At 44.0% G+C, this 14,519-nt stretch overlaps 2 protein-coding genes across 3 annotated transcripts in view; both read right to left on the bottom strand.

Annotated features, from left to right (window-relative positions):
* Window positions 1-7,083, bottom strand: part of LOC121923017 (zinc finger protein 239-like) — a 58,962-nt gene extending 51,879 nt beyond the window's left edge. The window contains exon 1 of the mRNA XM_042453109.1: window positions 6,254-7,083. Within this exon, the coding sequence (XP_042309043.1) occupies window positions 6,254-6,302 (49 nt within the window). The 5' untranslated portion in view covers window positions 6,303-7,083. The remainder of the gene's footprint in view (window positions 1-6,253) is intronic.
* LOC121923014 (major histocompatibility complex class I-related gene protein-like) overlaps window positions 1-14,519 on the bottom strand; it is a 29,906-nt gene that overhangs the window by 1,909 nt on the left and 13,478 nt on the right. The window lies entirely within an intron of this gene.

The following is a 14,519-nucleotide window of genomic DNA, read 5'->3' as shown; positions in this document are numbered from 1 at the left end:
CCACCGCTGAGATTTATTGCCCTCTGCATAGGAACCCCACACCTGGGGTGTTCCTTGGTGGTCTCCCATCCAAGGACTGACCAGGGCACCACCTCTGCTTAGCATCCATCCCAGATCACACAGGATCTGGCCCTTAAGTTTTATTTAAATCACCTTAAGACAAAGTTGAACTTGATGCAATCAAATTTTAGTGCTGGAGAATATCCTGCACTGACAGATGGTTAGACCTAAGTCTCCAAAGAAGGAGACTCTAGGTATCTGAAGGAATCTCTCAAGCCGAACTGAGCCAAGAGTGTGATGCAGCAGCTTAAAGGGCCAATATGATTCTAGTTTTGCATCAACCGGTGTAGTGTCCAGAATGAGGAAAGTAATTTGTCATTGTTATGCGTCTTCGAGTCATTTCGGACTTATATGGTGACCTTAAGCATAATTTAGTGTTTTTGAGAATTATAGACTCATGAATCATAAAGTTGGAAGAGACCCAAGAAGGGCCATGCAGTCCCAACCCCTTCTGCCATGCAGGAACTCTCAATCAATCAAAGCAAACACCCCGCAACCCCAGCAGGTGGCCATCCAGCCTCTGTTTTAAAGCCTCCAAGAATTGGTAATAGATAGATAGATATCCCTGTTTTGTTTGTTTGTTTGTTTGTTTGAACCATCCCCCCAAATTTGCCTGCCTCACACAGCTACCCTCAGCATGTCAAAAACAACAACACCCCAAAATAGATCTATATACATTTGTGCCTCAAAAAGAATATCATTTTAAAAAAACCAAAGCTGAATAAGCTCTTATTTTTTATTTTTGTTTGTTTATTATATTTCTTTTAATATCCCACCCTTCCCCCCAAGACCAGGAATCAATTGCATTTTGAACAGCCTGGAAGGGTCCCTCTGGGAGATTCAAAATATTCAAAATGTTCTTTTTTTACTCATCCAAAACACCCTGCCCAATACTAACCAGGTTGAGGCCCTGCTGGGACCCCTGGCTCAGTGCTAGGGAATCCTGGGAACGTCGTTTTTCAGTTGAGCCTGGCACTGGAGCTCCTGACAGAGAAGGCTAAATGTCTCACAAACCACAGTTCCCAGGATCCCTAGCACTGAGCCAGGGCATTCAAGCGGTCTTAAACTGGATGACTGCAATTCTGCAGGGTGTTTTGGAGCCTTGTCTTGACCTGTGTTGTTTCATGTATACACCATCTATCCATGTCTTAAAAAATATTCCAATAATAAATAAATTCCCATAAAGCAAACATTTACTATGTCATAATATATAATGGAACTGTAGCATCCATGAATTTTGATATCGTGGGGGGTGGGGGGGGGGGTTTCCTTGAACCAAATCCCAGCCAATACAAAGAACCAACTTTTATTCATCTGATTTGGATTTGAAAATGGCAAAATCCCCTTGAAAGCAATTCAATTGCCTTTGAATTCCTATTAGATAGATTTTCTTTCCTTGTCTTCCAACCAGGGATCCAGCAGGACAATAGGGGGATTATGGGACACCCGTCTGCGGTGCAACCAGAAACACCAAGGCGCAGAGATAGAGACAGTTTGGAAATGCATCAAAAGCAAAAGCATGGCAGGAAATCCGTCAAAGAACAGGAAGAAGAAATCTTCTGTTATTGGGGTGCTGATCCCTTGAACCCATTCCTGCAAGAAGAATACAATGAAAGGAGAAAGGAAAAGTGTCCCGTCTGTGGGAAAACATTCAATCATAAAATCACAACTTTAAAAGCGGCATTACAGAACTCATACAGGGGAGGACCGTATAAATGCCGCAGTCGTTGTGAAAGGCTTTCAGCACCAAGGGAACTATGACAGACATCAGTCGGACCCACACAGGGGAGAAACCCAATAAGTGCACCAAGTTGGGGAAGTGCTTCAACAGCAACCTTATCTCACACAAAGAAACCCACACAGGCGAGAAGCCGTATACATGCCTCGATTGGGCGGAAAGAGCTTCAGTAGGAGCACAGCCTGCTTTTCACATCAGAGGACCCACACGAGGGAGAAACCCTATAAATGCAAGGGTGTGTGGGGGAAGCGCTTTGGCACAAGCAGTGGGCTGACCACACATCAGAACCCACACGGGGGAAAAGCCATACAGTGCAACGAGTGTGGGAAAAGCTTCATTCCAGAAGCAGTAGTCTTACCGCAACATCAGGAGAACCCCCACACGGGGGAAAAGCCATACACATGCGCTGAGTGTGGGAAAGACTCATAATTCAGAGCACAACCCCACTTCTCCATCAAGAGATCCACACCGGAGAGAAACCTTACCCCTGCACAGAGTGCGAAAAGACATTCGCATATGGCACGCTTCGGAAACAGTCAAAGAATTCACACAGGGGAGAAGCCCATACAAGTGCAACAGAGTGTGGGAAAAGGTTTCACCGATATGGGACACTTAGGAGATCAAAATAACTCAACAAGGGGAAAAACCTTACAAATGCACAGATTCGGAAAGGCTACAGCAGTAACCAAATCTTCAGCAGCACATCAGAAACCCACTGAAAGGAGGGAAAGCTTTGTTTTTGGCATGATGGCATGGATAATCCTACTTGGTATGCAGTGAGTGGTGTGTACCTTCACTTTAGGGCAGAAGCTCCCATGAAAAAAAAGGAAAACCAGAAATATGTGAGACCTCTCCCCAAACAATTAATGATTGACAGTCATCCTCCCCCCCACCAAGAGCCACCCACCATACACTCGAACTCGCCTTGCAGCCTTGGATTATTTCAATCCCCCCCACATTTCCAAAGTGGAGTCCACTTTCAGTCCGATGTTAACAGCCACTGCTGCAGAGGATCCACCTTCTCCCGTCCCTCTCTCCCTCCTTCCCATTCCCTCCAAGCCAAACAAAATCAACATCGTGATGTTCCCACTTTAACAAAAATTTTTTTGTATTCTCCCCATTTCCAAAGTCCTTACCCTTTTGAATCCGATATTGCAGCACCACCAGGAGGATTCAGCTTCTCTCCTCTCCTCCCCATGCAGCCAGTCAAAGCTACAGCTACACCATACCTTTCCCTGCTTTGCCAAAGTTGCATCCTCCCCATTTTCCAACATCCTTCCACTGAAATCCGATTGGTTGCAGTCCCTATCACAAAGGGAAGGTAACAATGTTGATTTTGTTTGGGGAGGAGGAGGAGGGAAGAGAGGTTGGGTCCTCCCAGTGGTGGCTCCAACATCAGATTCAAAGGAAAGGACTTTGAAAATGAAGAGGATGGCAAGCTTGGCAAAGCAGGGTGCTTTTGACTGACTGAAGCCCGGGAAGGAGAGGCAGAAGACAGATTGGATCCTTCTTGGTGGTGATCCAAAAACATTGGACTTGGAATGAGGTGGATGGAAAAGTGGGGAACATACGCTGTTGCTTTTGCTGGTGGGAGGGAGATGATGAGGCCGACTTTGTTAAGCAGGCAGCTAACAAATCATAAATAGTCTTACCATGAATCTGAAATCCGTGATGTGGAGGGCTGGCTGTACATCTGAAAACCTCAATCTTACAACCTTTTTTAACCCTAAATCTCATGCTGGAGGGCTGTATCCCGCAATATCCTTTAAATGCAAGAATCCACTTAGAGAATTTCAGTGCAGAAAATGGTTTCACTGATAGGAGGTCTTGTAAGGCAAGTACTTGCAATACAGCAGTCATTCCTATACCACTTACCAAGCTGATACAAGCTTTTACAAAGCGTAGCTAATGGCCCCCAACCAGCTGATAATTTTATAAATTTACCCTGACTGACCTTTCTCCCAAGGCTTGAACACAAGTCTCGTCTTGCCTCACAGCCATCTCGCAGTGGATGTGCCATTGGCGTTTGAAGCTCACATGTCCAAATGGAGGCTTTCTTGTCTTTCCTCTAAACCCACCCTTCAACACTCCTTTCGGTCTCTGTGGACAACATTTCGATTCAACGTCAGCAGCCTGCATCTGCTTAATTTTCATTCTCTCTGTCGTGTATCCCCCCCCTTCAATCCAGAACACACCAAGGCTTGTAGATTCTTCTACAATATTGCCAAAATCCGACCAATCTCTCGCTCTACTGCCAAGAATCCTGGCCCACTATGTCAGAGGGCGGTGGCTTTGCCTGTTCCTTCTTCTGACATAGAACCTCCAGCCCCTGGTGTTTCTTTGGTGGTCTCCCATCCAATGACTGACTAGGACCGACCCGGCTTAGCATCCCAGATCACACAGGATCTGGGCCTTTAGGTTATTTAAGTCACCTTAAGTCAAAGTCACGCAGGATCTAGGAACTGTAGTTCGTTGTGATCCCAGAGCTCTGTGACGCAGAAGGCTATATGTCTCGCAAAGCTGCACTTCCCAGAATTCCTTAGCATAGAGCCAGGGCAGTTAAAGCAGTGTTAAACTGGATCATTTCCGATGTGAAGGTGTAGCCTAGCTATTGCTGACAATTAAAATGTGTATTCATCAGAAAAACCAATCCTTGAGAAAGTTAATCAAAGAACTCCTAAGAAGGAATTGGCAAAAGCATCACTGCAACTATAACTATTAGAACTATAACTGTAATCACTAATTCATGAGAAACTGCAGACAAACAAATGGAGAAAATTCAGTCCAGACGCTGATAGGAAGCAGATTCGAAACAGACAGAGAACCATATACTGTATTGTAAAGATATTCAGTGTAAATGAAGGATAGGTATATGTAAGAAAATGACTGTAACAAGGATGTGTTTGTGTCTCTGTGTGTATCTATATCTATATCTACATATATCTATATATTTATTTATATACAAATAAAATGTAAAAGAAAAATAAAATCATTTTGTTAACTATATATATGTATATATATATATATATATATATAGAGAGAGAGAGAGAGAGAGCGCACAACCTATATATAGAGCACAACCATGTAAAATGATGTGTACAGTATATGAGTGTGTGTATATCTCTATCTATCTATCTATCTATCTATCTACAAATCAAAAATTTAAAATAAAAATATTTTTCTACTTGTTCTTTTTGATAACAAGACTATATATATATATATATATATATGTATATATATTGCAACCATATAAAAATGATGTTTATATATGTGTGTATATATATACAAATAGAAAATTTAAAAGAAAAAGAACATTCTTTTTCCACTTGATCTTTTTGATAACAAGACATTACACACACATATATATACCAACCATATCAAAATTATATGTATATGTGTATGTATGTATGTAGCTATCTACACATTACATGGTTGCAATCTATGTATCTATCTATCTATCTAGTCTTGTTATCAAAAATAATAAATGGAAAAAAGAATTTTCTTTTTCTTTAAAATTTTCTATTTGTATATAGATAAATCCACACATATATAAACATCATTAAAACAATATTTTAATTAATATGATTGTAATTCATGAAAAATTAAAAAATAATAATTTATTAGAATATTAAGGTTATACATATTATAAAATTATAAATACAACTTTATAAATAAAAAATAAAAACATTGTAAATATTATAATATATTGTAACATTTATTTATATATATAAAGCCATGTTTTTAACGTCTCTATATTTATAGGTGACGAATTTAATTGTTTTTTTTATCTGTGATCCGCCTTGGGTCTCTTTCTGGCAGAAAAGGCGACATACAAATGAAATAAATACATAAATTAATATTATATTAAAAAAAAAACCCGGGGCCATGGTTACACTGGTGTGAAACTGGATTATTTCTGCAGTGTGGTGTGGCAACCTCATGGGTAAAACCGTGGGGTCGCGACCTTCTCTCAGGATAGCAATGCTCATCAAGATTGAGACGTGGCAGTTCTACTGGCAAACCATAGGACTTCGACCTTCTCTCGAGATGACAATGCTTTATCCATAATTAGATAGATAAGCCCATGTTGATTCGGCTGGCTTAGCTGGTCTCCATATCCTGCTTCCTTGCCTCAAGAGCACGCACCAAGCATGCACTGATCACGCACCTGTCATGCCAGTCCGGTGACCTAGGAGCAAGGCTATCATCAATGATTATAAGGAAGACAATGGACGGAAGTAAGCAAAATCACAATAAAAGGCCCAGCCAGAAACCTGGCTGGGAGGCAAGCTTGTGAGGAAGCTTGTGCACCCCATTCCTGTCTCTGCGTCTCCTTGCCGCGACAGTGTGGATGCAGCCTGGGTTTGCAGAAGGGGAGAAGATTTCTAGCACCTCTGGAAGTGGAAAAAACCAAATGCATTCATTATTTTAGAACCATGCTTTTATTTTATCTACCTCCATCAGGCCTTTCCTTCCTGTTGGCAGTCCTTAAGGAATCACCCATTTAGCTGTTTGCATTTGCAATGGCTCCTCCTCAGACCTTTGCAGGCAGGCATTGATGATGAGATATAAGCCCTGGCTTCTTCTTCTTTCTGCCAGGGATTGCAGCCAAAATAAGACCTTTTCCCTCCTCTCTTCTTTTCCAGACTAAACAAACAACGTGGATTCCCTGATTTTCTCCTCCCTTCTTCCCTCCATTGCAAAACATAAAGATAATAAATTAAAAAGTCCCTGTGGCCTCTCTAGGAATCAGAGCTCAGCTCCCTTAACCCTTGGAGGACCAAGGACTCCTTGCTAAACCACTGTCTCTCCCAACCTGCCTCTTGGATGCACAGCTGGATGGGGGATGATGGGCCTTGTAGCCGAACCATCTGGAAGCTTTGCAAGCTTTGGAGAGAGATTTGAAACTGCTGCCATGCAGCTCTCCCCCAGGCATTGCTTTTTATTTTTTGGCGATGCATAAAAACGTATTATGTATTGCTTTCGTGCGATACGTAATTGTTTGCGCATTTTATTTTACCATGCACAAAAAACTGCAATATTTTTGCAACAAATTTGCAACATGTAATTATTACAAAACATATATGAATTATAAAATATGAATTATAAAATATATATGAATTATATACAGAAAATTCCCTGCAGAATAATAATATTACATTCAGCTCTCCTTATCCATGGATTTTTTAATCCACGGATTCAAGCATCTACGGTTTGTATAAATTCCGAATAGCAAACCTTGACTTTACCATTTTATACAAGGGGTATCATATAAATGTTACAATATGTCATAATATAATATAACCTTGTGTTTGATGTGAATGCTGCAGGACAGGCATTTAAACCATGCGCAAACGGGTCTATTCTGAATGTCACCAGCACCTGTGGCTGCATCTTCAAGAATCTGGTGTGAAAATGAGATGGAATATTATATATACACCACACACACATACACCAATGTGACTTGTTGGGAGGAATGATTCATTGTTAACCTTTTTGTTCTGTGTTGAATGGTAAGCCTCAGGGTGGGCGGATATGCAAAGAGGATCTGGTTATTAATTAGTGACATTATCTGCTGGGAAAAACTTGGCCCTGAGGGTTTGTTCATTTGCCTTTGCTAGGTCTGATTTTGGTGTTTTTCAAGAGGAGCCAAACTGTGAGGGTGTACCGGACTAATATACACTGGCTTGTGCAGAGTGGGGGACATGCATCTGCATGCTCACGCCTGACGCTCCCTGATGCCGCCATCATGCCGTCCATCTGAGCGACACAGTGGGCAACCTCTTGGCTGAAAAGGAGAGGCATTTGCGTTCCTCTTAGTGTCAGGGGAAAAGGCCAGATGGGCCACAGTGTGTAATTGCTGTGGGCCCTGATCCAGTGCTGAAAGGGGATGGCAGAAGTGCTCCAAAGGGGACGGTCTTAGTCCCTTGTTCATTTCAGGGTTTCTCTTCATTGAAGTTGTCAGGATGTTTGTGGATTTCAATGGCTACTGCAATTGACTGATCGTTGTTGGCATGGTCCAGAAATTCAGTGTTTTCAAATATTATTTAGGCCTGGATAACACAGATTAACAGTAATCTCTTCATCTCCTCTAGGTCACACTTATATATCTATCATATATATTCACTCACTTCCATGCCATCATAGAATCTGGATTTGAGTGGAGAGACCCAAGGGCCATCCAGTCCCCCCCTGCCATGCAGGAATCTCTATCAAAGCATCCCCGAACATGGCATCTAGCTCTGTTTAAAAGACCTCTGGTGAAACGTCAGGAATAAATTTCCGGAAATGGCCAAATATCCCCCCAAAAACACAAAACATGGGATTCTGGCTGTGACAGCCTATCGACTCCTAAAGATGTGGTGGGTCTTGTAAAGATAAGGATCCTCTCTTTCCAAGGGTGGGAGTGTGCCCTTTTCTCTTGGATGTAACACAATTTTTAGATTAAATACAACTTCATCTTGGCTGAAAACATCTGCTGCAGCCATCGATCTTTATTCAAACATCAGGACAAGTATTCCAGTGAGGCAACCAAGCAAGAAAGAGTGGCATACACTGCCCTAGATTAGAGACTATACTTCTGTTGATGGGAGCTCGACGAATGGCCTTGTTAGCTGCCACATGCACTGTGGCTCAGTTAATTTGTGGTCTACTTGGACTCCAGATACATTTCCTACATAGTTCTTAAGCAGGTGTCACCATTGTATCGTGCATTTCATTTTTTGCCAAGTGCGTTCTACATTTCCCGTTGAAGTTTATTTTGTTTGCTGGGCCCAGCTTCAGTATATCAGGTCATTCGAATTTGTCCTGGTCTCGGGGTACTAAACTATCCCTAATTTGGTGTCATCCGCAAAAAGATCACTGCCTTATTCCTTCGACCAAGCGCTGATAAGATGTTGAAAGCCTGGGGCGGATTGAAACCCAATGGACACCCCAGGTCCTTTCTGCAGGATGAAAGAAAGCATTGTTGCACTTTGGGTCGGTGGTAGCCGGTAATCAACCAAAAGTTGTATGTCTCTTGTAGGGAACCTGCCCAAACATGTAGGGCACTAGCAGCAAGTAGTATAACTCAGTTTAGTAAACCTTGCTGTAGTATTAAAAATGGTGGAATAGGAAAAGTGCAATGATAATGTGCTGAATTGCTAAGAGGATGCATCTAATAATTTTGAATGCGAGGCTGTGGGGGAACTGTGAAGTCAAACTCTTTCATGGCCAGCATCCTATTTTGTGGGTTTTTTGGCTATTGGCCCGAAAAAAAACCCCAAAAAGCTGTAGGGAAAACGATGAATCGTTGGCTGGGGAGATGATTCCATTAGGAAGCCATGGCTGTGCCCTTGGGTTGCAAAGGCCGGGCAGGGTGCGTCAGAATGTACCAGAGGTCCCGGGCTTAATGTCAAATGTCATCTAACAAAAACCCACTGGTGTCTTAGGAAGGGGCGGGATACAGGCGTACCAGGTGACACAAGAAGGACGCACGGGAAAAAAGGACACATTTACTTACAAATCTTACTTGTAGAAAAAAGAGAAGGGAGGGTGAAATCACGGGAAAGGGATATTAACAGAGTATCTAGCAAATACGAGGAAGAAGAATAAAAATCCCTAAAACAGTGACCCCTTATTAGATGATTCCAAAAGTGAATACATGATGAAGCTACAAGCTCCTGGGATGCTTCATCAGGCAAAGAGTCAAAATATACAGGAGAAGGACAGGAGAATGTTAGGGTCACGGGGCACTTTTTGTTTTGATGTCACTTTTGGTATCTGTTAAGATTGTCGAACTCTGGTGGAGGGGAATCCATGCAGAGGGCCGCTCTCTTCTTGTCCATGTGGGGACATGGACAAGGAAAAGGCATTGCAAACAGTCAGATCCATGTGGCAAGTAAGTTAATATCACACTTACAGGGAATGCCAGGGGGTGATTGTGGACCTCCAAAGTCTTCTGGGGTGTGAATGTACCCTCCCATTATATTATTATTATAACCTTTATATAAAGCGCTTAATTACACAGCGTGTAATCAATTTTTAATTGAGGCTTCCTGCCTCAGGTTACAATCTACAAAAACAGGGGTAGCCGGGTGCTGTCCCTCAGCAAACTGGGGGGAAGCCAAAAATAAAAAATAAAATAAATTAAAAAAAATAATTAATATATAATAAAAAAAAGGCCAAAGTAGGACAAAATTTCAAATGGAGGACATTTTTTAAAAAAATGGAGAGGCATCCAAAAAAATTTGCTGATTAAACAATGTTAATATAAATGCATGTTCTGAGGCTTCCTAGACCAATTGCCCCCCAAAGGCCCTGGCGGCAACGGGGCAGGACTCGGGGGGGCTGGTCCCAAGGCCTCGCCGGGCTGCATCCGGCCGCGGGTGCGTTGCCTACCGGGTGGGTTTGCACTGATTCTAAAACGACACAACCAGAAGGAGTGGTGGTGGTGGAGGGGGGCATCTCTAGTAGGTAATACATATAAAATACATAGCATACAGGAAATATTCAATAAAACAGGGAAGAAAAGATCATCAAATAGCAAGTGACAATTATGCATCCTGGGAACGCTGCCCTGAACCGAATGGTCTCAACTCCGTTTTGAAGCTGGTTAAGAGGTGATGGCTCTTGTTCGCGGGGGAAGAAGTTCCAGGAGTGAGGGGCGTGAGTGAAAAGGGGCGAATCCAGATGGGCAAGAAAATCCTGGGCTGGACGCAGACCTTGACTACCAGACGGAGGGCCCTGTGGGAAGGTGAGGAGAAAGAGGTCTGATAAGTAAGAGGGGCCAGTCCATGGAGGGCTTTAAACATGACACAGGAGCTATACTGAATGGAAAGGGGGGGACCAGTGAAGGGATGCCAACAGGAGGAGTGGCAGAGCGTGGGGGAGTTGTAATGCGTGCAGCTGATGTGGACAGAATTAAGGACGGAGTGAGAAAGGGAAGCCCAGCCAGGAGGACATTACAGTAATCAGTCGTCAGACACTAGGGCATGGACGGATCTTGGCAGTAGAGGCGAGAGAAATGTCGGATTTTGGCAATATGTATAAAAAGAACTCAACCTTGGCTTGGGTCTGGATCCCAGTCTTCTGCAGATGCCAGACCCTGGGGTTTCTGAGCAAGGAGGCCATTAAGCTGAGTCTGGTCATGGACACGTTTGTCACCACGTTTTGCACACGGTCTGCTTGTGAACATATACAGTATCCCAAACACAGCCACCAAGAGGCTGACAGCATAATAACCCCGCCATGAGTCCCACGTTGGATGCAGAGGCTGAAAGGACAAAGAGAGAACGTGAGGGGAGCCATGTTGGATCGGCTGTCCGGCCACAAACTCATTTCCAGTAACAGGAAACATTTTCTTGTGATAGAATGCAAAAGACTTTTATTCCATGACAGTTGTCACCAATCCAGGTTTTTTTTGCCAAACTGAAGTTTTCCTGCTGGGCTTAACTAAAAATCCCCATCATTCAGCACCCCCCCCCCCGCCCCAGCTGCGATCTCCGGCCTTTGATTCGATCAAGCAACCTTTCATGTTCCCTCTTCCCTTTCTTGTATTATCATCCAATTGCACTTATGGAAGGAAGCATCCTTGCTCTCAGCCCAGATCCGCTCAAGAGGTAGGGTCATAAAATCCACATCTTCTCACCGCTGGCCATCTGCCCCCTCCCATCATTTCTCCAGGCTTGTGATTCCCACATGATTAGTATCACCCTCTCAATAAAGCAGCATGTTATTATAAATGCCATATCATCATATCATCATGGCAGAACCATGCATATGTGTCTGACACAGGCTGCCCTCCTATTGCAGAGTTTGAACTTCAGAAGGGTTGGCGATGCAAGGTTACTTAGCTTTCACATTGACCACAGCTAGTTTTCATCAGCCTATGGGAGAATCATGAAGCAACTCCTTCCCCCAGTAATTCCAGGGGAAATTTGATGGCCATACCGGTGAATAAGTTCTTTAGAGGGGTTTGCCATTTCCAACCTCTGAGGCTGAGAAGTGTGATTTGCTCAAAGTCCCCCAGTAGGTTCAACAACTAAAAAAACCCACTAAAACAAAAAAATTGCAATGCTCATTAGTGTGATTGCTGCAGCACACAGTGAATGGATTTTAGGCTACATTAATAGAGCATTGTTCATTGTTTCCAAGACCTCCGAGAAGGAGATCCCACCACCTTGTCCACTGCCAAATCACTCTATTGTCCAGATGCACCCATCTCGACTTTCCTGCCCCCCTCGACCATTGTACCCATCCTCCCATGGATTGACAGAGAATGGTCTCTGACCTCCACAGTCGTTCATCATGTCACTTCCCCAAATAACATGCCCAACTCCTTCAACTTCTCCTCACAGGTTTTGTCCTTCATCCCTCTTATCAGGGCCACACATGAGGATCCCAAGAATCATAGAATCTAGTTGGAAGGGACACTCAAAGGCCTCCCAGTCCAACTCCCTTCTGCCATGCAGAGGACAGATTCCAAAGCACTCCCTGTGACAGATGGCATCCAGCCTCTGCTTAAAGACCTCAAGAAGGAGATCCACCACTCTCCTTGAGGGAGTGTGTTCCACTTCCAACAGCCCTTACTGTCAGGAGTTCCTCCTAATGTTGAGCTGGAATCGCTTTTCCTGTAGCTTGCATCAGTTGTTCTGGGTCCTAGTCTCTGGAGCACAGCAAGCAGCTTGCACTCCTCTCATTATATTAGAATCATAGAATCGTGAGTTGGAAGAGCCCCCAGGGGCCCATCCAGCAACCCCTTCTGCCATGCAGGAACTCTCAATCAAAGCATCCGCGACAGACGGCCATCCAGCTTCTGCCTAAGACTCCAAAGAAGGAGACTCCACTGCACTCTGAAGGAGTGTGTTTCCACTGTCAAACACCCCTCCTAATGTTGGGTGGAGTCTCTTTTCCTGCCGACTTGCTCCATTGCTCCGGGTCCTGTTCCTGGAACAGCAGGAAAACAAGCTTACTCCCTCCTCAATGACACCCCTTAAAATATTTAAACAGGGATATCATATCACCTCTTAACCTTCTTTTTCCCGGCTTAAACATCCCCAGCTTCCTAAGTGTTCTCATAGGACATGGTTTCCCACCCTTCACCATTTTAGTCGCCCCTCTTGGACACGCTCCAGTTTCTCCACATCCTTTTGAATTGTGGTGCCCCGACTGGACACATATTCCAGGTGGGGCCTGACCAAAGCAGGATATAGTGGCACTATTACTTCTCTTGATCTAGACACTATACTTTTATTGATGCAGCAAATTGCATGGCCTTTTTAGCTGCGCATCGCACTGTGACTCATGTTCACTTGTGGTCTACTTGGACTCCTTACATTTCTCCGTGTTGAATTTCATTTTGTTAGCTTTGGCCAGTTTCTAGTCTATTCAGATCATTTTGAATGTTGTTCCTGTCCTTTGGGATATTAGCTACTCCTCTAATTTTGTATCTGCAAATTTGATAAGTATGCTCCCAATTCTGTCACCAGGTCATTGATAAAGATGTTGAATAGCACTGGGCCCAGGACAGAGCCCTGTGGGACCCACTGGTCACTTTCTCCAGGATGAAAAGAGCCATTGTTGAGCACCCTTTGGGTTCAGCTGGTTAGGGTGCCATAAGGCAGGGACCTCCAAACTGGGACAACATGTAGGACAATTGAGGACAAATGTAGGGCAGCATTTTCAAATGTAGGACATGTTTTTTTAAAAATGAGGACACATGAAAAAAATTGATAATTTTTAAAATTTTTTATATAAATGCATGTTTCTTAGGCTGCTCAAAATGAAGGACATTTTGGCCTATTCCTAACAGAGGCTGAAATGTTACTTCTTTCTGGCCAAAACCCCCCCCCCCCAATTCTACAACACATTTCCCTACTTCACGCAGGCATAGCATTTGAAGCCACAGGCAGACCCTTGTGCCACTGAAAAACTACCTTTCCCACTCCCAAGCCTTCTTAGCAATTCCCCCTTCCTCCTTTTCCTTGCCCCCTCCACCCCCCCAAACCCTCGCCCCTCTTTTTCCCAGGTATGCTCAACTTAGGAGGGATTTATGGGACAGATCCAAAGCCTTTTTTTCTTTTCTAATGGGGCAAAGCCTTGCGAGCCCTGGACCCTGAGAAGAAGAGAGGGGGTTAGAGAGAGGAAGAAAGAAAGGAAAAGAAGATGAGGAAGGGGAAGACGGAAGGAAGAAAAAGGGAGGAGAAGAGGAGGGGAACGAGGAGGAGAGAAAAACAAACCGAATAACAGAAGAGGAAGGAGGAGAAAGCAAGAGAAAGAGAAAGAAGAGAGGGGAAAAAAAAGCAAACTTGCCTGCAAAGCCCTCTCCGCTTGGGGAAATTTGGAGCGTGGCCCAAAAGGAAGAGAGGGCTGGCCAAGAGGAGGGGACAAAGGCAGCAGACCCGCTGCTGCTTTCAGTCCTCGCTGCGCTTCAGGCAGCTTCACAGGCAGCCTCTATAGAAGCAGGCAGCAGCCTGGGAGCTCGGAGTTGGCAGCCACCCGGGGGCCGGGTCGGGGGGGACGGGATGGGCACGCCCCCCAGGGGGCGGGAAAGTCCGGCCCCCAGCGTGAAATGGCACCCTAAGCTGGTAAACAAATACAGATCCATTTAACAGTTCCTTTGTTAGCCACATTTTACAAGCTTGTTGCACGAAGTCATGAGGAACCGTCAAAGCCTTATGAAAAAGATATACATATACAGCTTCCCTTCATCTACCAAGCTGGTAATTTATTCAAGACAGAG

Source organism: Sceloporus undulatus, chromosome 2, assembly GCF_019175285.1.
Source record: "Sceloporus undulatus isolate JIND9_A2432 ecotype Alabama chromosome 2, SceUnd_v1.1, whole genome shotgun sequence".
Lineage (NCBI taxonomy): Eukaryota > Metazoa > Chordata > Lepidosauria > Squamata > Phrynosomatidae > Sceloporus > Sceloporus undulatus.
Note: the sequence above shows the minus strand (reverse complement) of the source record. Positions and strands in the feature narration are given on the sequence as shown.